Raw genomic sequence first — 22,066 nt, 5'->3', positions numbered from 1 at the left:
ATAGGAGGGGGAAGCAGGGAGCCACAGTTAGTGCCGCGGTGGGCGCCCAGTGCGGTTGCACTGCTCGCCTGCCCCAAGAAACGGCCCTGCATGTCCTATTCCAGGAGGGACAAAATGCTCTCTTCCTGGACTTCCCACTTCATATATGATTGGCGTCACCTGTGTTAAACTATTTAATTGATAAGAAAGGTATTTCAACAAAGGTGATTGCAATCATAAATTAAGAAGGAAGTCAAGACCTGGCCCTTGTTAAAATAAAAGTACACTGGCCCTGTATGCTGTAAGAATACAGGGGTACAGTCCTGTGAAATGGAGAACAACAGTTTGGAGGAAAAAATAGTGGAAGATCAGGAACCACTTCCAGTTCCTAGTACTAGTGCTGAAGCTGCTGCTGCCACCAGTCATGACATTGATGATCCAATTCCATCAACGTCGTCTGCTAAAGTTGAATGTCATGGAGGGCATGAAAAATCCAAGAAGCAAAAATTAATAATCAGAAAAATAAAGAAATTATCTGATGAGAAACGTAAAATTGGCAATATGCCATTCACGACACGAACTGGCAAGGAAAGGCTAAGGCCTTGGCCTATGTTCATAACTAGTGGCTCAGATTCTCCTGAGGATGGAAGCCCTCCTCCCTCTCGAATTTTTTTTTTTAATTAGCTTGTTAAAGCACAGGAAAAAACAACTGTGTGTTCAGAGATATCACAAATCCCCAAGGAGAGTCCAAGTGTGTCCACGGTTGCGATGTCTAGGCCTGACCTTTCCAAGACTATATGGAAAGAGGAGTCTCCTACCACCATTTGCACGCCCCCTGAAAGTGGTGGGAAGAGCCCGCCAGTCCAGTTGCTGATATTGAGAATGTAACTGTAGACATACACCAGGATGAGGAGGATATTGGTGTAGCTGGCACTGAGGAGGAAGTTGACAATGAGGATTCTGATGGTGATGTGGTTTGTTTGAATACAGCACCAGTGGAGACAGTTGTTATCCATGGGATGAGAAAGCCCATTGTCATGCCTGGGCAAAATACCAAAAAAGCCACCTCTTGAGTGTGGAATTATTTCTCCACAAATCCGGACAACAGGTGTCAAGCTGTGTGTTGCCTTTGTCAATCCATAATAAGTAGGGGTAAGGACGTTAACCACCTAGGAACATCCTCCCTTATATGTCACCTGCAGCGCATTTATCAGAAGTCATTGTCAAGTTCAAAAACTGTGGGTAAGAGCCTAAGCAGTCCACTGACAACTAAATCCCTTCTTCCTGTTGTACCCAAGCTACTGCAAGCTACACTACCAACTCCCTCAACGTCAATTTCCTCCTCATTCAGGAACATAAGTAGTCCTGCAGGCCATGTCACTGGCATGACTGATGAGGCCTCTCCTAACCGGGATTCCTCTGGAGGATCCTTGAGTGGTACGCCTACTGCTGCTGCCACTGCTGTTGTTGCTACTGGGAGTCGATCGTCATCCCAGAGAGGAAGTTGGAAGACCACTTGTACTACTTCAACTAAGCAATTGACTGTCCAACAGTCCTTTGCGAGGAAGATGAAATATGACAGCAGCCACCCTGTTGCAAAGCGGATTACTGAGGACATAACAACTATGCTGGTGTTAAACGTGCATTCGGTATCCACCATTAGTGCAGTGGGACTTAGACAGTTGATGGACGTACTGTGTCCCCAGTACCAAATCCCATATAGATTCCACTTCACTAGGCAAGCGATTCCCGGACTGTACAAGGACATTGAGAAAAGTTTCCTCAGTGTCCTGAAAAATGCGTTTGTACCCACTGTCCACTTAACCACGGACATGTGGACAAGTGGAGCAGGGCAAACTAAGAGCTACATAACTGTGACAGTCCACTGGGTAGATATATTGTCTCCCGCAGCAACAACAGCAGTGGCACCAGTAGCAGCATCTCACAAATGCAAACTCGTTCCTAGGCAGGTTACGCTGTATATCACTGGTTTCCATAAGAGGCCCACAGCTGACAACCTCTTATGGAAACTGAGGGACATCATCGCACAATGGCTTACCCCACTTACACTCTCCTGGGGATTTGTGATATCTGACAATGCCACCAATATTGTGTGTGCATTACATCTGAGCAAATTCCAGCACGTCCCATGTTTTGCACATACAATTAATTTGGTGGTGCAGATTTTTTTGAAAAGTGACAAGGGCATGCAGGAGATGCTGTCTGTGACCCGAAAAATTGCTGCCCACTTTTGACATTCAGCGACTGCGTGCTGAAGACTGGAGCGCATGCAAACACTCCTGAACCTGCCCTGCCATCACCTGAAGCAAGAGATGGTAACGAGGTAGAATTCAACACTCTATACGGTTCAGTGGATGGAGGAGCAGCAAAAGGCCATTCAAGCCTATACATCCACATACAATATAGGCAAAGGAGGGGGAATGCTACTGACTCAAGCGCAGTGGAGAATGATTTTTGTGTTTTGCAAGGTTCTCCAACCCTTCGAACTTGCCACACGTGAAGTCAGTTCAGACACTGCCAGCTTGAGTCAAGTCATTCCCCTCATCAGGCTTTTGCAGAAGCAGCTGGAGAAATTGAAGGAGAAGCTAAGATGGAGCGATTCCGCTATGTATGTGGGACTTGTGGATGGAGCCCTTCATTCGCTTTGCCAGGATTCGAGGGTGGTCAATCTGTTGAAATCAGAGCACTACATTTTGGCCACCATGCTTAATCCTAGGTTTAAAGCCTATGTTGTATCTCTCTTTCCGGCAGACACAAGTGTGCAGAGGTTCAAAGACCTGCTGGTGAGAAAATGGTCAACTCAAGTGGAACGTGACCCGTCAACGGCTCCTCCTTCATTTTCTCCCGCAACTGGAGCTGCGAGGAAAAGGATACAATTTCCTAGCCCATCCGCTGGCAGTGATGCAGGGCAGTCAGGAGGAAGTGTTGACATCTGGTCTGGACTGAAGGAGCTGCCAACAATTACTGACATATCTACTGTCACTGCATATGATGCTGTCACCATTGAAAGAATGGTGGAGGATTATATTGGTGACAGCATCCAAGTAGGCATGTCAGACAGTCCATATGTATACTGGTAGGAAAATGAGGCAATTTGAAGGCCCTTGCACAAATTGGCTTTATTTGACCTAAGTTGCCCCCCCCCCCCACCCCCCCCCTCCAGTGTGTAATCAGAAAATTTTGTGAAACCTTGTCAGCGATTGGCATAGGAGGTTACTTCCACAAAATGTGGAGTAGATGATGTTCATCAAAATGAATTATAAATTCCTCCGGGAAGACCTTTACCAGCAATTGCCTCCAGAAAGTACACAGGGACCTGTGATGGTGGATTCCAGTGGGTTTGAATTAATACTCTGAGGAGGAGGATGTACACACTGAAAGGGGTGAGGAATCAGATGATGAGGAGGAGGTGGACATCTTGCCTCTGTAGAGCCAGTTTGTGCAAGGAGAGATGAATTGCTTCTTTTTTGGTGGTGGGATTAATTGCTTTTTTTGTGGGGGCCCAAACAAAGCAATCATTTCAGCCACGGTAGTGTGGCAGACCCTGTCGCTGAAATGATTGGTTTGTTAAAGTGTGCATGTCCTGTTTATACAACATAAGGGTGGGTGGGAGGGCCCAAGGACAATTCCATCTTGCACCTCTTTTTTTTTTCTTTGCAATTTGTGCTGTTTGGGGCCTAGTTTTTAAAACTGCCATCCTGTCTGCCACTGCAATGTCACTCCTAGATGGGCCAGGTGTTTGTGTTCTCCACTTGTGTTGCTTAGCTTAGTCATCCAGCTACTTTGGTGCAACTTCTGTATTTCTAGGCTGTCCCACTTAGTTAGCTCCATCGGTTTCCGCTCTTTCACAGAGTTGTCACAAACTTATGGTCTTCCGTCAAGCAATTTTTGGATCTACCTACAGCACATTCATTATGTACCTTCTTTACCTGCTTGCACTGGGAAAGGGGGTCCCCAACTCCCTTTGCAACCCTATGTCTGCATAGATATCTGGTTTCCCAGTTATGCATAACTAGTCTCTCACTTCTGGCTCCCTCTTTTGAAATCAGATGGCACAAAGACCTCCAGAGAGAACTCTTTGATGACCAGTGATGACCAGTGGTCCCGCATATACCACTACACATTCGCCAGCTCTCCTTCCATTCAGGTCTTAGAAACCCAAAAGAAAATCCTGTCTAGATGGCATCGCTGCACTGAACGTATTTACCAGATGTTCCTGACGTTGTCCGTCCTCTGTAAGAGATGTGGACAGTAGTTTGGTACCCCCATCCACATATGGTGGCATTGACATATACTGACGGGCTTCTGGCTTCAGGTTCAGAAGATCACTAGTCAAATAATTGGGTACCCAGTCCCTGAGACGCCCTGAATTCTTCTTAGCCTGATGGACATTCCCCTCTCCCAATACAAAAGTTCTCTGTTACGTCATCTGGTGGATGCGGCTAGGGCTACTGTACCTTGTTACTGGAGAACTACTCTGCAACCCCCTATATCCCATTGGTTTCAGAGAGTCGATTTTTATATGGCCATGGAAGAACTTACTATCACCCCCCCAAACGTCCACCTCCTGATTTATTACCACCTGGTCGGAATGGTTAATCTTTAATGAGTCCTCTGCTTATTAAACCTATGTGACACCAGCCCATGTTATGGCGTCCTAAACCCACGATGATGACTCCTTCACCTCTTTTCTCCCCACCCCCTTTCTGTTTCCCAACACACTTCTTTCTATTCACTATTCTTCTCGTCTCCATCTACTCTAACGCATACACAAGTACTTGGTTATTAATGCTACATTGTTGTGATCTACTAATGATTCCCATATCGCACTGATAATTGTTGGTATTGATGCACTAAGTATTGGTTTTTATTTTGTCTTTGTTTTTTGTTACTGTTTAACCATGTCTTCATTGTTACTATTGGACTGCACACACTCATGTGGTTACTACTTTGTTAGTTACTGTTAATCTTCCTTTCGAGAAATAATAAAACGGAGATTGCGAAAAAAAAATTATATGCAGCCTGCCTATATTCTGTTTGCAAAAGCACCTGTATCTGCATGCAAAATGTTATGCTACAGTGTATTCCAGCCAAACACTGTAAAATAATTAGATACAGTCGCCATTACACATAGAATATAGCCATGTTGCATATCATTGGATTCAGCTGGCTTTGATTTTGTGATGTATTTAATTGGTTTACATCTATGACGCATTTGTGTGTTAAAAAACAACAAGAAGAAGTACAGTATGTGGAGTATATGGAAATTACACACATAATATACAGTAGGTATGCCACATATCATTGGATTCAGCTGGAACTGTTTGTGCAACTTAGTACATTTATATGAACAACTCTCAGTGGAAAATAATGTAAAAATGACATGTACAGTAAATGGAGCAATATTACAGTTTGGGGTTTTTTAAGTGTCAAATATATTAAAACGTTTTTATTTATTGCAAATGTACTTGAAAAGGGTATTTACAATTGATTTTTAAAATTTTCATAACAAACTCGGCCAAAAAAACACCTCTAAATTCTTTGAGAGTTTTAGAGCTGTTTTGTGTCCGACTTGCAATATTGGACTTCATTACATTGGCCGAGCTGTGTACTTAACATGGGCAAAACATCTGGATCCGACTTTGTATTGTGCGCTCTACTTTAGAGTCTCCCACTGTGACACTCTAACACAGTGACAAGATGGCACCACGCATGCGCTGTAGTAGGCTTGGTGGCCATCTTGGTTAGGGAATGAAGCCTCCTTGCAGGAACCAATAAGTAGCACACACCTACTTCAACACACTGTACTTCAACAGCCAATAGTAGTCCTGTGTAGGACAGGAGCTTAAACAGCTGACAACCAGTGGTACATTCATGGAGAGTGGGGTCACAGTAACATTCCTGAATGCCTGCACTATTTATGGTGGCTGCAAACCAAATATTTTCCTGTTAATGTAAAGACATATTTAACATACTGTATAGGCAAACTGGGCACACATACAAGAACCATAACTTTATAAGCAACTATTTTTTTCTAATTAAAATAAACTGTTTTTAGTCAAAGAGAATGAAGAAATGAAGAGAAGAATGTTAGATACAGTAGATACCTTTGGCCAGCTTCAACTATAAATATAGCCCTGCATAACCTGCACAAAATGTATATAACAGGCACACAATGAGCCTCAAGCTTAGCATACTGGGCCTGACTTTGATTTGGAAGCAGAGCAAAATAAAACAAGAGTGGGAAACCACAAAGTCAATTGGGGCTTACCTTTGTGTTTAAGCCAATTTAGCGGTTCCCACAATAGGATAGGAGTAAATGGAGACAAGCGTCTTCATTCAGTCCTATGGGCAAGCCGCGATTGACTATGCCCTCAGAGTACAAAGCTAATCAGGAAGCTGCTGCCATGGCAGCAACTCCTGATTGGCTGAGGGGTCCCTGTACTGACAGTAGTCACGTGAAGGGACCCAATTCGAGTAGTGAAAGTGTATGTGTAAACATACACTTTTACTAGTCCGTCATGGTTCAGGATGATAGCGTTTTTTTTTTTAAAACCCTGCGAATGCCTACATGGACTGAAGAGGACCCATCTACACCGAAGTAGGTGAGAATATATTTTTTTATTTTTACAGGTACCCTATGGATTAGACTGGACAAGGGGACGTGAATGGTGGCGTGGGATATAGATAAGTATATGTGAGTGTGCAAGAGTGATTTATTAAAGTTTTACTTTCACGGTGTGCGTGTCATGTCTTTATTTGAATATTCATTTGTTGTGGAACTACAGGTACCAGCAGGCTCTTTAATGCCCCGCATGCTGGTACATGTGGTTCTCCAAGTACCAGCATGCAGGGGAGGCTTGCTGGGACCTGTAGTTCCACAGCAAAAGACAATATTTTTTTAGCACAATTTACGGCTATCATCCCACCTTCCACAGCCCAAGGATGGTGGGGACAGCCCCGGCTTCATCCCTGGCCCTTGGGTGCCTGAAGGGGTGACCCCTTTATTATAGGGGTCCCCAATCCCCCAGGGAACCTAGGCCTGGGGTGGCTAGTTGGGGGGGGGGGGGGGGGTAATGCCATGGCCACAGGGACCTATATAAATGTGTCCCCACACTGCACCATTACCTCCCTGGCTAGTGGAGCCCAGAACTGGTTCCAAAAATATGGGGGACCCCTATGTCTTTTTCCCCACGTATTTTTGGAATTATGACCGGTCCAAGAGCACGGGGATGGTGGTTAAAATACGGGGTAACCCTACACATTTTTCCCCTGTATTTTAGCAACCTATTACATCTAGCCCAGTAACTTTGTTTTTGGTACAATCCATGTTGCCATACAAGGGTAAAGCTAACTCTCTCTGCACATGTTACTTCTGTCCAGGTGCACAGTTACTTGCTTTTTTTTTCTCTTTACTTCCATATTAGAAGTAAGAGGACTGGAGAACTGGAGAAATGATAGTGCTTCATTCATTACCCGCCACTATAACTTACCCTGCGCCAATATACTCACATTGCCTATCAGTCGTTTCCAGTTGGATTAATTTAATAATAATTATGTCCCCGACAGGAATATATGTGATCACTTACCTTGTCCACTACTGGTACAAGCCTAATTTCTTTTTTGTATAGTTCATAAAATAGAAATGAGCCAAACAGACCATCGTTCAGATAATAGGAGAGTTTTCTTGTGTCCTTCCCATCTGCTGCTGTAAGAAGAGAATTGGTTTAGCTTACCGCTCATACACCTGCTTCACAACATATTATTATATTAGACGCATCAGTACTTCCATGGTCCTATAACATCACAAAGACTATGGGGGGGGTCATTCCGACCTGATCGCACGCTAGGTTTTTTCGCTGCGCTGCGATCAAGTTAGAACTGCGCATGCACCGCAATGCGCAGGCGCATTGCACGGGTATAAAGCGGATTGTTGCTGTGTGGATTTACGAAGAATCCATTCACACGGACGATCGCAATGAGATTGACAGGAAGAAGGCGTTTGTGGGTGTCAACTGACCGTTTTCTGGGAGTGTTTGGAAAAACGCAGGTGTGTCCAAGCGTTTGCAGGGCAGGTGTCTGACGTCAATTCCGGTCCCGGACAGGCTGAAGTGATCGCAGCGGCTGAGTAAGTTCAGACCTACTCAGAAACTGCACAAAAAGTTTTTGCACAGCTCGGCTGCACATGCCATCGCACACTTGCAAGGCTAAAATACACTCCCCAGTGGGCGGCTACTATGCGTTCGCACGGCTGCAAAAAACAGCTAGCGAGCGATCAACTCGGAATGACCCCCTATGTGTTTGATTCAGAGATGTACAGTATTGCATGGACTCTGCATCTTTGTATGCAGCAGCTGTGTAAATTGACATCTCCTGACGGCTTCCCTGATCCGCTGCTGCACTGGCTTATTTGGGTGACCACAATGATACCGGGAGAAAAAAGACAAAAAGACACTTTTTGGGAACTCTTCTAAGATAATAATCAAAAGTATAAATTGCAATAATGATAGTGAGAAAGAGTGGATAGCTCTAAAACTTAACTTCTATTACGTTAATATTATGAAATGTAAATATTCAATTATCCAAAATAAATTTGGAATTGCGTTAAAATCTTGATTAACTTGGTAACATCTGTCACTCTGGGTGTGGTTCATCAAATCGACAATATCTAGGTCGACAATGTTTAGGTCGACCACTATAGGTCGACAGTCACTAGGTCGACATGGACGGAAGGTCGACAGGGTTTCTAGGTCGACATGTGCTAGGTCGACAGGTCTAAAGGTCGACATGAGGATTTTTTTTTTGGGGGTGTCATTTTCTTCGTAGAGTGACCGGGATCCCAAATTAGTGCACCGCATCCCCTCGCATGGCTCGCTTCGCTCGCCATGCTTCAGGCATGGTGCCTTCGCTACGCTACCGCTTCGCTCGACACAGATTACCGTTCCAATCGTAGTCCACGTGGATCGTTAAGTATGAAAAAATGCAAAAAAAAGATTTAAAAAAAAAAAACTCATGTCGACCTTTAGACCTGTCGACCTAGCACATGTCGACCTAGAAACCACGTCGACCTTCCATCCATGTCGACCTAGTGACTGTCGACCTATAGTGGTCGACCTAAACATTGTCGACTAGATACTGTCGATCTTCAGACCGGATCCTGTCACTCTCTCATCTGGTTGATGGCAATGCTGGTTTGAGCAATGAGCTCCTTCTAGCAAAGATTATGCCATCACAACAGGGAGCAGAGGTGCTTTTACTTCCTTCAAATCTGATTGACATAAATAGCAACCACAACTATTTATCTAATACATTTTCCAACACTCTCTCATCTGGAATAGCACGGGATCGATATTTGAATATTTGGACCCAAGCGTAATACAGAAAGCAGAAGTGGGTTCTATCTCTTTCTCTCCCATCCTCCTCAGATATCTGCCTACTGCCATACTATCCTGAATATGCCCGATCTTGGGCCTAATTCAGATCTGATTGCAGCTGCAAATTTGTTACCAGTTGGGCAAAACCATGGGCCTAATTTATGACCCGATCGCTAGGCTGTGTTTTCGTACAGCCTGCGATCAGGTCTAAACTGCGCATGTGTATGTACCGCAATGCGCAGGTGCATTGCACGGGTTAAAAGCGGAACGCCGCTCAGCAATAGGTTTGTGCGAAGGATCCGTTCGCACGGGTGTTCGCAAGGAGATTGACAGGAAGAAGGCGTTTGTTGTGGGTGCCAACTGACCATTTTCTGGGAATGGTTGGAAAAACACAGGCGTGTCCCAACATTTACTTGGAGGGTTCCTGATGTCAATTCCGGCCCCGGACAGGCTGAAGTGATCGCAGCGGCTGAGTAAGTCCTGGGCAACTCAGAAACTGCACAAAATCTGTTTGTACAGTTCTGCTACACAGGCGTTCGCACACTTGCAAAGCGAAAATACACTCCCCTGTGGGCAGCGACTATGCGAACGCTGGACTGCAAAAAAACCCTAGCGAGCGATCACGTCTAAATTAGGCCGAATGTGCACTGCAGGTGGGGCAGATGTCACATGTGCAGAGAGAGTTAGATTTGGGTGTTTTATATTGTTTCTGTGCAGGGTAAATACTGGCTGCTTTATTTTTACACTGCAATTTGGATTTAAGTTTGAACACACCCCACCCAAATCTAACTCTCTCTGCACATCTGCCCCACCTGCAGTGCACATGGCTTTGCCCATTAGCTAGCAAATTTGCTGCTGCGATCAGGTCTGAATTAGGCCCTTGTCCAATCTTGGATGCTAAGTAGTGATGTGCACCGGAAATTTTTCGGGTTTTGTGTTTTGGATTTGGATTCGGTTCCGCGGCCGTGTTTTGGATTCGGACGCGTTTTGGCAAAACCTCCCTGAAAAAGTTTTTGTCGGATTCGGGTGTGTTATGGATTCGGGTGTTTTTTTTTTCAAAAACCCCTCAAAAACAGCTTAAATCATAGAATTTGGGGGTAATTTTGATCCCATAGTATTATTAACCTCAATAACCACAATTTCCAGTCTATTCTGAACACCTCACACCTCACAATATTATTTTTAGTCCTAAAATTTGCACCAAGGTCACTGGATGACTAAGCAAAGCGACCCAAGAGGGCGGCACAAACACCTGGCCCATCTAGGAGTGGCACTGCAGTGTCAGGCAGGATGGCACTTAAAAAAATTGGCCCTAAACAGCACATGATGCAAAGAAAAAAAGAGGTGCACTGTGGTCGCTGGATGGCGGTCCCTGGATGGCTAAGCTAAGCGACACAAACACCTCAATATCACAGGAATTATTTGTTCTAATCAATGGTATTATTGGTCCAAATCACTGGAAGAAAATGACAAAATCACTGGAATTATTCGTTCTAATCAATGGTATTATCGGTCCAAATCACTGGAAGAAAATGACAAAATCACTGGAATTATTCGTAAACATTTGTAGAAAGTCGCTGCTTTCTGATTACAGAAATGCTCAGATATTCCTATGAATCCACAATTCCTTCCCAGAGGAAAAAGAAATTGAGAAACAGTTGTTTGAGAACGTTTGTTCTCTTTCCCTTACAAAGGAACAAACCACTTTCCAAGAAGACTGACGTTTTTGGGATTATGGAGACATAATGTTTTTGAATATAAATCCTAAAGCAGGTGGTGTATTACAGAAAAAAAGAGTGCAAGAGACCAGCCATGCAGTTTCTGAAATATTATGAAAAATTGTTACTGTATTTCATAAGCACTCATTCCTAACTCTACTAAGTACTGTTTGGTATACTGTATCTGGCTTCCATGAGGTAGTTGTCCATTATTTCAGCTTCCATTGACCTTTTTGAAAGCGGTAGAAGTTATCGATTCTTTTTTTTTTTTTTTCCCCTATTTTTAATTTTCTCCTGCATAGCCCAGTAAAATGTTGCAATGTTAAGTATTGACTTGTGCCTTCTGGGGGTCCACTTCTTCACCAAACCCAGACAAATCTCATCCTAACCCTCTGTTCCACGTTCTCTATGTACCCCATCTGTGTCACCCCTGTCTGTCTACCCCTCTCCTTTAGGTTGTAAGCTCTCACGAGCAGGGCCCTCTTCCCTCATGTACTTATCCTTTGTCTTACTTTAATAATCTTCAACTGTACCACATCCAGCAGTCTTCTGCCACCTGATACTTATTTCAGTGTCATCTGCTGATGTAACTATGTTTATTTACCCTGTACTTGTCCTATACTGTCATCAACTGTAAGTTGCTGTTTTCCTGTTTGATTATTTATGTACTCTGTAATTGGGCGCTGCGGAACCCTTGTGGCGCCATATAAATAAAGGATAATAATAATAATAATATTATAGGGTGTATAATCCCCAGGTGTATCTCACACATCACACAGTATAGTATATAGGGTGTATAATCCCCAGGTGTATCTCACACATCGCTCAGTACAGATTACAGGATGTATAATCACCAGGTGTATAACACACGTCGCACAGTACAGTATACATACTGGTCACAACAATGCAGCAGATATTGAGCACTGATCAGGATACTAGAAGTGACACAGAGCTGCAAGATACAGCAATGGCCTACTGTACTGTACTATATATGTATACTGCTGGTCACCAAAATGCTGCACTGTCCTACTATATACTGCTCACAAAATGCAGCACAGATATGGAATGGATACTTGCAGTGACACTGAGCTGCAAGATACTACAGCAATGGCCTAATCATGTACTGTACAATTATATACTGTTGGTCACCAAAATGAAGCACACTGAGCACAGATATTTGCAGCACACTGAGCACAGATATGGAGCTTTTCAGGCAGAGAATGTAGACATTTTCAGCACACTGAGCACAGATATTTGCAGCACACTAAGCACAGATATTTGCAGCACACTGAGCACAGATTACGGAGCTATTCAGGGAGAGAACGCAGCCACGTCCTCTCCGTTCAATCTCCAATGCACAAGTGAAAATGGCAGCGACGCGCGGCTCTTTATATAGAATACGAATCTCGCGAGAATCCGACAGCGGGATGATGACGTTCGGGCGCGTTCGGGTTAACCGAGCAAGGCGGGAAGATCCAAGGCTGCCTCGAACCGTGTAAAATAGGTGAAGTTCGGGGGGGTTCGGATCTCGAGGAACCGAACCCGCTCATCTCTACTATTATATATAGATTTCAAGGGCCAAATGTAATAGAATGAGAGTTTCAGAAAGTGAGAGATTTGGTAAGGTTTTTCAGTTTTTTTTAAAAGTGGCAATCATTTATACCCCTTTCACACCGCAGCTTTAACCCGGTAAATTGCCGATTTTAAGCCTTCCAAAACGGTTCTAGCTGCGGTCTGAAAGCGCCACATTGAATTTACTGGTTACAGAATACCGGTATTTTAAAGCGGGTAAAAAGCAGGGTCCTACACGGTTCAGACCCGTTTCATTGTGCAATGTGAAAGGCTCAGAAACGGTATTTCCAAGCCACAGAAGGTGATAGGCTGTCTCCATGCATGATGTCACCAGGCAGAAGCAGGAAATAAACTGGAGGAAACACATGAGAGTGAAGGGAGTGTTTTATTATACAGAATACAGTTTAAAATGGCAAATTGGAGTGATGAGGAGGGTAGGGAGCTGCTTAGGATCAGAGGGGATGAAGAAATATGTAGACAAATCACTGGGACAGTGAAAGATGCAGTAATCTACAAAAACATGGTAAAGATGCTTGAAGCTGCTGGGTTCCATCGTACGTCTAGCCAAATTATTAATAATTAATTAATAATTATTAATAATGTGTGGGCCAGAAAAGTCAATTTACAATGACAACCACTGTTTTCTATGGGTGAAACGGGTTCAGTGTGAAAGGTACCAAAACGGTAATGAAACGGTAATATACTGGTTACAACATGCGATGTGAAGGGGGTTTAACTGCTCAGATCCGTTTTAAGACCCGTTTTAAGAAACATTTTAAAAGCAGGGTTTGTGATGTGAAAGCAGTATTACACTGCAAAACCAGGTTGATCTTGCTGTGTAAATGATTGCCACTTTTAAAAAAAACTGCAGAACCTTACCAAATCTCTCACTTTTCGAAACTCTCACTCTATTACATTTGGCCCCAACAGTTTCTATATTGGGTGTATATTACTATTATTAATAATTTCACATAGATGTATGGTTGGTGCGGAACAAAAAAATATTTTCGTGGTCATCTGGGAAACCCTCAGGTTACTTGGGATGGCCGGCAAATACACACTGCTGAAGCCAGTGAACCTACATCCGAGGACACAACCACTGGCTTTAGCACGAACAAAAACAGGGTGACCACGCCCCCATTTTCTGCAATGCTGCCTGTCACAGACCCCAAACGGCAGCAGCATGTTAAACATGCAGCAGAATTTGGGTCATTGTGAGCAACGACACAGCCCCAGATCTGCACATGCGGAGTGCGGCACTTCTGCGCATGCACAGATCAGAAAACATCGGAAATGTACAGATGTGTCCCCGCTCATCTATATTGCCGTGTGTACACACATTGTGGGTCATGATTTTTGTGGCCCTGGGCGGCACTGCTGTGGAAGCGTGCGGATCATATGATCCTATGGATCGAGAATGCGCACGAAGCGCACCCGCCCTCCTGCGGACACACTAATATCGGCAAACATGCAGTGATTAGCCACTGCTGCTGGTAAGATGAACAGGGACATATATGTACGTAAGCTATGCACATCTCTAAATCAAGCCCTATGTGATTACCTTCCCTATATTTCATAGTAAGAGGTACACTGAAAGTCAAAATTGTAATTTTATTATTGTTAAAAAAACTTAAGTTTATCGCAGCCGCACACAAGTAATATGGGGGGGGGGGGGTCTCTTTATAGTCAACCTCTAGCAGTTGCAGTCTGCACTGAGCGTGTGCATGCTTTTACTGCTCGCCCCCACACTGCAGCAAACGCTACCCCAGCACGGCCCACTCTGCAACCATCAGGGGTGCCTGAAGTGACAGGTGGCCCGCCGGTACTGATCCTGAGCCACTACAGCTGCTTGATGATGTTGCAACGCGGCAGCCACATGTTTGAGCAGGAAGAAGAGCCAACAAAAGGACAGAAAGTCCAGACTCAGAAGATATAGTCATTGGTGAGTACATTTGACACATTGAAGAACTGGCATAGTTGGTACGGTGGCATATATTTAAGTGCGGGTGTTTTTGAACCATGGTCAGTTACCGGGAAATCAAACAGGACTACCATCTGAGACCGGAGAGTCCGGAGACAAAGTAAGGGCATAGTAGTCACGGTGGGGCATCAATTCTATTGGGGGTTGAGAGAATCATCCGGTGCACACATATAGTAATTCTACTTACTGACCTTTCACATAATTCTCTTTCTTTGTTATTATATTGATGGCACAAGTAAAAGCAGAGCACATGTAATATGTCCCGGGCTCTGCAATGATTTGTACATCCTCCGTACTGGGAAAGTACTGATCCAGCGATTCAGCGATCACAGCAGAAAACTGGGAACAGAAAAGGAAATGTGGTATTACCCATAAGTTAACATAGATGTAATATTATAAAAGGCCATTCCATTTTCACATCTGGAAATTGCATATACATTCAATAGCAGACATATCAGCAATAGTCATCCAGGTCCGTAACTTGGGTGATGTGGACAGTGCACTGCACACAGCGCATTTGCCTTGTGGGTGCAACCGGCCACATCCACCTGCAACTCCCTTTGTATGCATCTACTCCACCAGCTGATGTGTCATTACACTCATCGCTCTGCCAGGTCCCGGCACTGAGCTGCAGTGACCGGAACAGTAGCTGACAGTTAGCTGGAGATGGGTGCCTGGACCTTGCCCCCAGCCTCTACCTGGAAGAATGTTGTTTCTCCTGGAGTCAGCCAACAATCAGACTGCAGGAGCACTAAAGCTCAGGTGCCTGTATAACATCACACTGCAGGAAAAAGACACCTCAAGACACCTCCGGTATCACAGCACTTCCAAGGGTGAGATCTACACACGCTAACACCGTTAATGCGCACCGCGCTGCAGCCTAAATCCTGGACCCAGCACTCCTACTGGCTATGTTAGTAGCATGGAGTTCCGGTCACATTTTATAGCTGTTCGGCTTTGGACAAGCAGATATCGGCCACTTCACTTGTGTAACTGGAAGGGATGTGGCATTACCATGGACACATGCAATTCCTTTTCTAAACGTAGGTAAACCGATACTATTATATAACAACACCAAAGCCTTGTATGCAAATTTGCTGTATTATTGAACTTCATTAGATGGGAGCCATCTCAAAGGGGACCCATTGAAGTACAGCTATAAGAGGTGTTGCAAAGAGACCGACTGCTGTGCGGCGGGTCTGGGGATCGGGGCATCGCGCAGCCTGATGTTTGGGCACCTTAAGAATAAAGCTGCCCAGCAGTTGTGTGATACATGCAAAAACAGCCAGTATTCACCCTGCATGCAAAAGAAATGAAAAAAAAAAAAAAAAGATTTATGGTCAGAACTTGATAAATCCGTTGTTAAATCTCTTTCTGCGAGGTACACTGGGCTCCACAAGGAATAACGTCGGGGTGTAGAGTAGGATCTTGATCCGAGGCACCAACAGGCTCAAAGCTTTGACTGTTCCCAAGATGCTAAGCGCCACCTCCTCTATAACCCCGCCTCCGTGCACAGGAGCTCAGTTTCATTAACCAGCCCAATGCAGTAGCAGGCACTAGAGACGACAATCGCTCGTAGCCAATTACACCACACACTCACCACAGGAGAGGGTGTCAGCGGCTAATGCCATACCAACCCAAAGAAGCTAAGTGCGTCAGGGTGGGCGCCTTGTGGAGCCCAGTGTACCACGCAGAAAGAGATTTAACAACGGTAAGTTCTTACCATACATCTCGTTTTCTGCTGTGGGGTACACTGGGCTCCACAAGGCATAACATCGGGGATGTCCTAAAGCAGTTACTTATGGGAGGGGACGCACTGTAGCGGGCACAAGAACTCGGCGTCCAAAGGAAGCATCCTGGGAGGCGAAAGTATCGAAGGCATAGAACCTTATGAACGTGTTCACTCACTGAGGACCACATAGCCGCCTTGCACAATTGTTCAAGGGTCGCACCACGGTGGGCCGCCCAAGAAGGTCCAACAGACCGAGTAGAATGGGCTTTGATGGTAGCAGGAGGACGACCAGCTTGTACATAAGCATGTGCAATCACCATTCTAATCCATCTGGCCAGGGTCTGGTTGGAAGCAGGCCAGCCACATTTGTGAAAACCAAACAGTACAAAAGAGAATCAGATTTCCTAATGGAGGATGTTCTCTTCACATAGATATGGAGAGTCCATACCACATCCAAAGACCGCTCTTTGGTAGACAACTCAGGAGAATTAAAGGCCGGAACCACAATCTCCTGATTAAGGTGGAAGGAAGACACCACCTTGGATAAATAACCCGGTCGCGTTCTAAGAACCGCCCGGTCATGGTGAAAAATCAAATGGGGAGACTTACAGGATAAGGCACCCAAGTCCGAGACCCTTCTAGCTGAAGCAATAGTCAGCAAAAACAGCACCTTAAGGGAAAGCCACTTAAGGTCAGCAGAGGCAAGAGGCTCAAACGGAAACTCTTGCAAGGCCTCCAGAACCACCGACAGATCCCAAGGGGGCCACAGGAGGTACATAAGGAGGCTGAATCTGCAACACACCCGGAGTGAATGTATGAACATCAGGTAGCGCCGCAATCTTTCTCTGAAACCAAACCGACAAGGCAGAAATGTGAACCTTGAGGGAGGCCAGAGGAAGGACTAAGTCCAGGCCCTGTTGAAGGAAGGTCAACAGTTTGACCGTGCTAAACTTGAAAACGTCATGATTGTGAGATACACACCAAGTAAAGTAAGCATTCCAGACCCTATGGTAAATCCGAGCAGAAGCCGGCTTATGGGCCTTCAACATAGTTTGAACGACCGCCTCAGAAAAACCCTTGGCCCTCAGGACGGAAGTTGCAAGAGCCATGCCGTCAAAGCCGGACGGGCCAAGTCCTGGTAAACACAAGGGCCCTGAACGAGGAGGTCTGGTTGTTGTGGAAGTAGAAGGGGACGATCTAGCGAGAGGCCCTGTAGATTGGAGAACCAGTGCCGTCTGGGCCATGCTGTAGGGATTAGAAGTAGGTTTCCTCCTTCTTGCTTGAACTTCCGTATTACTCTGGGCAGTAATGACACTGGAGGGAACACATACGGCAGCCGAAAGTTCCACGGGATTGACAGAACATCCACGAACGCTGCTTGAGGATCCCTTGTCCTTGCTCCGAAGACCGGAACCTTGTGATTGTGTCGAGACGCCATCAGGTCCACATCTGGAAGGCCCAACATGTCCAAGAGAAGTTTAAACACCTCTGGATGAAGGATCCTTTCTCCGGTGTGTACGTCCTGACAACTGAGAAAGTCCGCTTCCCAGTTTAGGACCCCCAGAATGAACACTGCGGATATGGCCGGCAGATGGTGTTCTGCCCACTGAAGAATCCGTGATACTTCCCTCATTGCCATGCGGCTTTGAGTGCCGCCTGGAGGATTGATGTACGACACCATGGTGGCGTTGTCCGATTGTACTTGAACAGGTTTGTTCTGTATCAAATGCTGGGCCATGTGTAGTGCATTGAACACTGCCCGCAGTTACAGAATGTTTATCTGGAGTAGAGACTCCTCCTCGGTCCACCGACCCTGATGGAAGTGTTGTTCCAACACCGCGCCCCAACCTCTCAGACTGGCATCCGTCGTCAGCAGGACCCAGTTGGATATCCAGAAGGTATCCAGTCGATGGTCCTGAAGACACCAGCTCAGTGACAAGCGGACCTCCAGAGACAAGGAGATCATATGAGATATGATCCGGTGAGGCAGGCCATCCCACTTGGTCAGAATTAACTTCTGTAGAGGGCAAGAATGGAATTGAGCATACTCCACCATGTCGAAAGCCGACACCATGAGACCTAGCACTTGCATTGCCGAATGTATCGACACTTGTGGACGAGATAGGAAGCATCAAATCCTGTCCTGAAGCTTCAGGACTTTCTCCTGAGACAAGAACAACCGCTGGTTGTGAGTGTCCAATAACGCTTCCAGGTGCACCATGCTTCGAGCAGGAACCAGGGAGGATTTCTTCCAGTTGATTAGCCACCCGTGGGCTTTTATGAACTGGACCGTCAGATCTAGATGACACAGGAGAAGTTCAGGGGAATTTGCCAGGATCAACAAATCGTCCAAGTACGGTAGGATCCTGACCCCTTGACGGCGGAGTACAGTCGTCATTACCGCCATGACTTTGGTGAAAACTCGCGGAGCCGTTGTCAAACCAAAAGGTAACGCCCAAAATTGGTAATGAAGGTTGCCCACCGTAAACCTCAGGTACTGCTGATGAGACACTGCAATAGGAAGATGCAGGTAGGCATCCAGTATGTCCAGGGAGACCATATAGTCCCCAGGCTCCAAGGCCAGAACAATAGAGCGCAGAGTTTCCATACGAAACTTGGAGACCCGCACATACTTGTTCAAGGACTTCAGATTGAGAATGGTCCGCGAGGACCCGTTCGGTTTTGGGACTAGAAACAGCGGTGAATAGTACCCCTTGCCTCTCTGAGCCAGAGGCACCTGTACTACCACTTCTGTGGTCAGGAGGGACTGTACCACCAAATGCAAAGTGTTTGCCTTCACCGGGTCCAGAGGAACATCTGTCAAGCAAAATCAATGAGGGGGACAATTCTTGAAGGGTACGGCGTAACCTCGAGTGACGACTTCCCTTACCCAGGCATCGGAAGTGGTCTTCAGCCATTCCTAGGCAAAACCTAGAAGTCGGCCCTCCACCCTGGGATCCCCCAGAGGGAGGCCCGCCCCGTCATGTAGCAGGCTTGTCAGTTTTGGCCCGCTTTGGTCTGGGCTTGGCAGGTCTGGAAGCACGAGCTTGCTTTGGGTACACCTGACCTTTTGCTTTACCTTGAGGACGAAAGGGCCGAGGAAAATTATTTTTAGCCTTCTGCGTGGAAGGAGCCGTACTAGGTAGGCAAGCTGTTTTAGCAGTAGCCAGATCAGCCACAATCTTATTGAGGTCTTCTCCAAAGAGAATATCTCCCTTGAAAGGAAGCACCTCCAGGGTTTTCTTAGAATCCATATCCACCGACCAGGATCTCAACCAAAGTATACGTCTAGCCAAGACGGACGCAGTAGCAGCCTTGGTCGCCAGCACCCCGGCATCGGAGGCTGCCTCCTTAAGGTACAGCGAAGGCGTGGCAATATATGAGAGACATTGTCGAGCATGCTCAGAGGCGTTGGAAGGCAGCTCTGTCTCCAGCTCCTGAGCCCACGCCTCAACAGCTTCAGCAGCCCATGTTGATGCAATGGTTGGCCTATGCACAGCCCCGTTAGGGTGTAAATCGCTTTCAAACAACCCTCCACATGTCTATCTGTCGGTTTCTTCAGAGAGGTGACGGTAGTTACTGGCAGAGCTGAGGAAACTACCATGTGTGCCACATGAGAATCTACAGGCGGAGGAGTTTCCCAATTTTTACATATCTTCGCAGAGAGAGGATAGCGAGACAAAAGTCTCTTATGCGGTGTGAATTTTGTTCCCGGATTTTCCCATGATTCCTGACGTATATCAGCCAGGTGTTGAGAATGAGGTAAAACTTGTTTAACCACTTTCTTATGTTTAAATCTGTCTGGATTTTTAGAGACAGCCGCAGGCTCAGGTTCCTCAGAGACCTGAAGAATGAGCCTGATAGCCTCAATTAAATCAGGGACATCCACCAGTGACTTTCCTTCCCCATCAGAAGCATCGGAGTCAGTGTCTGTAGGGTCAGTATATGCACCATCCTCCTCAGAGGATGTGTACAGGACAGCGGTGGATTGTGAAGATGTAGCGGCCCATTTGGAAGACGTCTTAGGTGGGCGAGAGTGAGACTTATGTTTAGTCAGCGATCGGTTCAAGTGCTGTAACTGTGTTGAGATTTGATCCGCCCACGGCAGATTGACTGTAGGGACCATAAATTGCTGCACTGGCATAGGAGGTCCCACAGGGGGCATAAGTTTAGTTACCAGCGTATTTAACAACGTGGAGAAGGTAGGCCAAGGTGGGTCATTAGTTGCCCCGGTGCTACAGATCCATTGTATATATATATATATAGTGACTATAAATCACAAAGAAAAATACACAGCAAGTATATCTTGTGAAATACCTATATTATTCAGAAAACCTGACACACTTAGCCCCCTCAGGTTAGAGAATATAGGTGTAGCAAGCTGAGTGAAATACCCGAGATGGCAGCCACGCAGCAGCTACATGCACACACACATATATAGTCACAAGCGTACCATGCAGGAATTATACCACCATAAAACTGCTCTGGACTAGCAATACAAAGTTATACTCAGTATAGCTATATATGTAAACAGTAGATATAACAAAACACAGTAGATACTGGATATATATCACAGGGTGTTTGTACCACACAACCCTGAATGTATGCACTCTTTCTTAACTAACACTGTAACACTGTCCCTTGACAGGTAGAATACTTAAGTGTCCTGTAAAATGCACAGCGCTGGCGAGCAGGCGGCTTTATAGAGGAGGATTTGCCCCAGCAGTCCCAGGAACACAGCAGCTCCGTGTGATGGCGGCTGACAGGGAGTGAGGGAGATATATGCAGCTCCAGGGTGGGAACATTTACCCAAATGGCACCCTGGGGCTGGGGGAGGTGCTACAGGTCAGGCCTTATCCCCCTGCTGGCTTCCCCACCGGGCGATGCGGGCTGTATGAAACGGGATTTTTATAAGAGCAAAAACCCCCACCTGTGCCCTGTGTCCCGGTGACTAGTGGAGCGGCTGCCCTTTACAGTGTCCACGCCAGCACGTGCGGCCCGCCTCCCACGGCCATGCCGGATCGCGATGATAGCGGGCCCAAGAGACCCCTTACCTCCCCTTGTACCTGCGGCCACGCGATCCCAGAGGGCAGCGGCGAGTGTGTGTGACTGACCAGAAGAACACCGGAGCCTCCGCTGTAGTTACCTGGCAACCAGGGCACGGGAGTATACAGCGCCGCTGGGGGAGTGATGGAGCTGCAGCAGAGGATGTCTATCTGACATACAGTAAAGCAGCCATTGAAGTCCTCATATTTCTTCTTTTTTTCTGAAATTAAGCTATAATATGGTCTGCATGAGCAGCCCCTCCTGTTGATTGCAAAGAATTAATAGAGGCGCTCATGAAATCCACACACCATGTTTTCACAGGTTCAAAAACAACCAAAAAACCAATTGAATTAATAAAAAGTATATATATTTATTATTCACAATATTCTGATAAAAATACCCTCTAATATAGATAATTATTGATTGTAACTTTCTAAATTACCACATGCATATGTTTAGAAATATATGGAAATATATAAATTATCTAAGCTATAACCATTATTATTTGTAGCATTAAACTTCCACTGAACTGGATGATTAAAAGTTCACAGTGTAACAATATGTTACAATCCTTTAGAAACACTGTTACTAAATTGTGGATATAGGGGGTCATTCCGAGTTGTTCGCTCGCAAGCGGATTTTT

The 22,066-nt window shown here is 45.7% G+C and overlaps 1 protein-coding gene across 3 annotated transcripts in view; it reads right to left on the bottom strand.

Moving 5' to 3' along the window:
- LOC134997212 (ornithine decarboxylase-like) overlaps window positions 1-22,066 on the bottom strand; it is a 222,578-nt gene that overhangs the window by 27,598 nt on the left and 172,914 nt on the right. For 2 of the 3 annotated variants that reach the window (XM_063951258.1, XM_063951257.1), the window contains exons 7-8: window positions 14,837-14,984; window positions 7,590-7,708 (exon numbers count right to left, since the gene is read on the bottom strand). In XM_063951258.1, coding sequence (XP_063807328.1) covers window positions 7,590-7,708; window positions 14,837-14,984 — 267 coding nt within the window. The remainder of the gene's footprint in view (window positions 1-7,589; window positions 7,709-14,836; window positions 14,985-22,066) is intronic. The other variant, XM_063951259.1, reaches the window with a different exon arrangement.

Source organism: Pseudophryne corroboree, chromosome 2 (assembly GCF_028390025.1).
Source record: "Pseudophryne corroboree isolate aPseCor3 chromosome 2, aPseCor3.hap2, whole genome shotgun sequence".
Classification (NCBI taxonomy): Eukaryota; Metazoa; Chordata; class Amphibia; order Anura; family Myobatrachidae; genus Pseudophryne; species Pseudophryne corroboree.
This window is presented reverse-complemented; position numbering and strand designations above follow the sequence as displayed.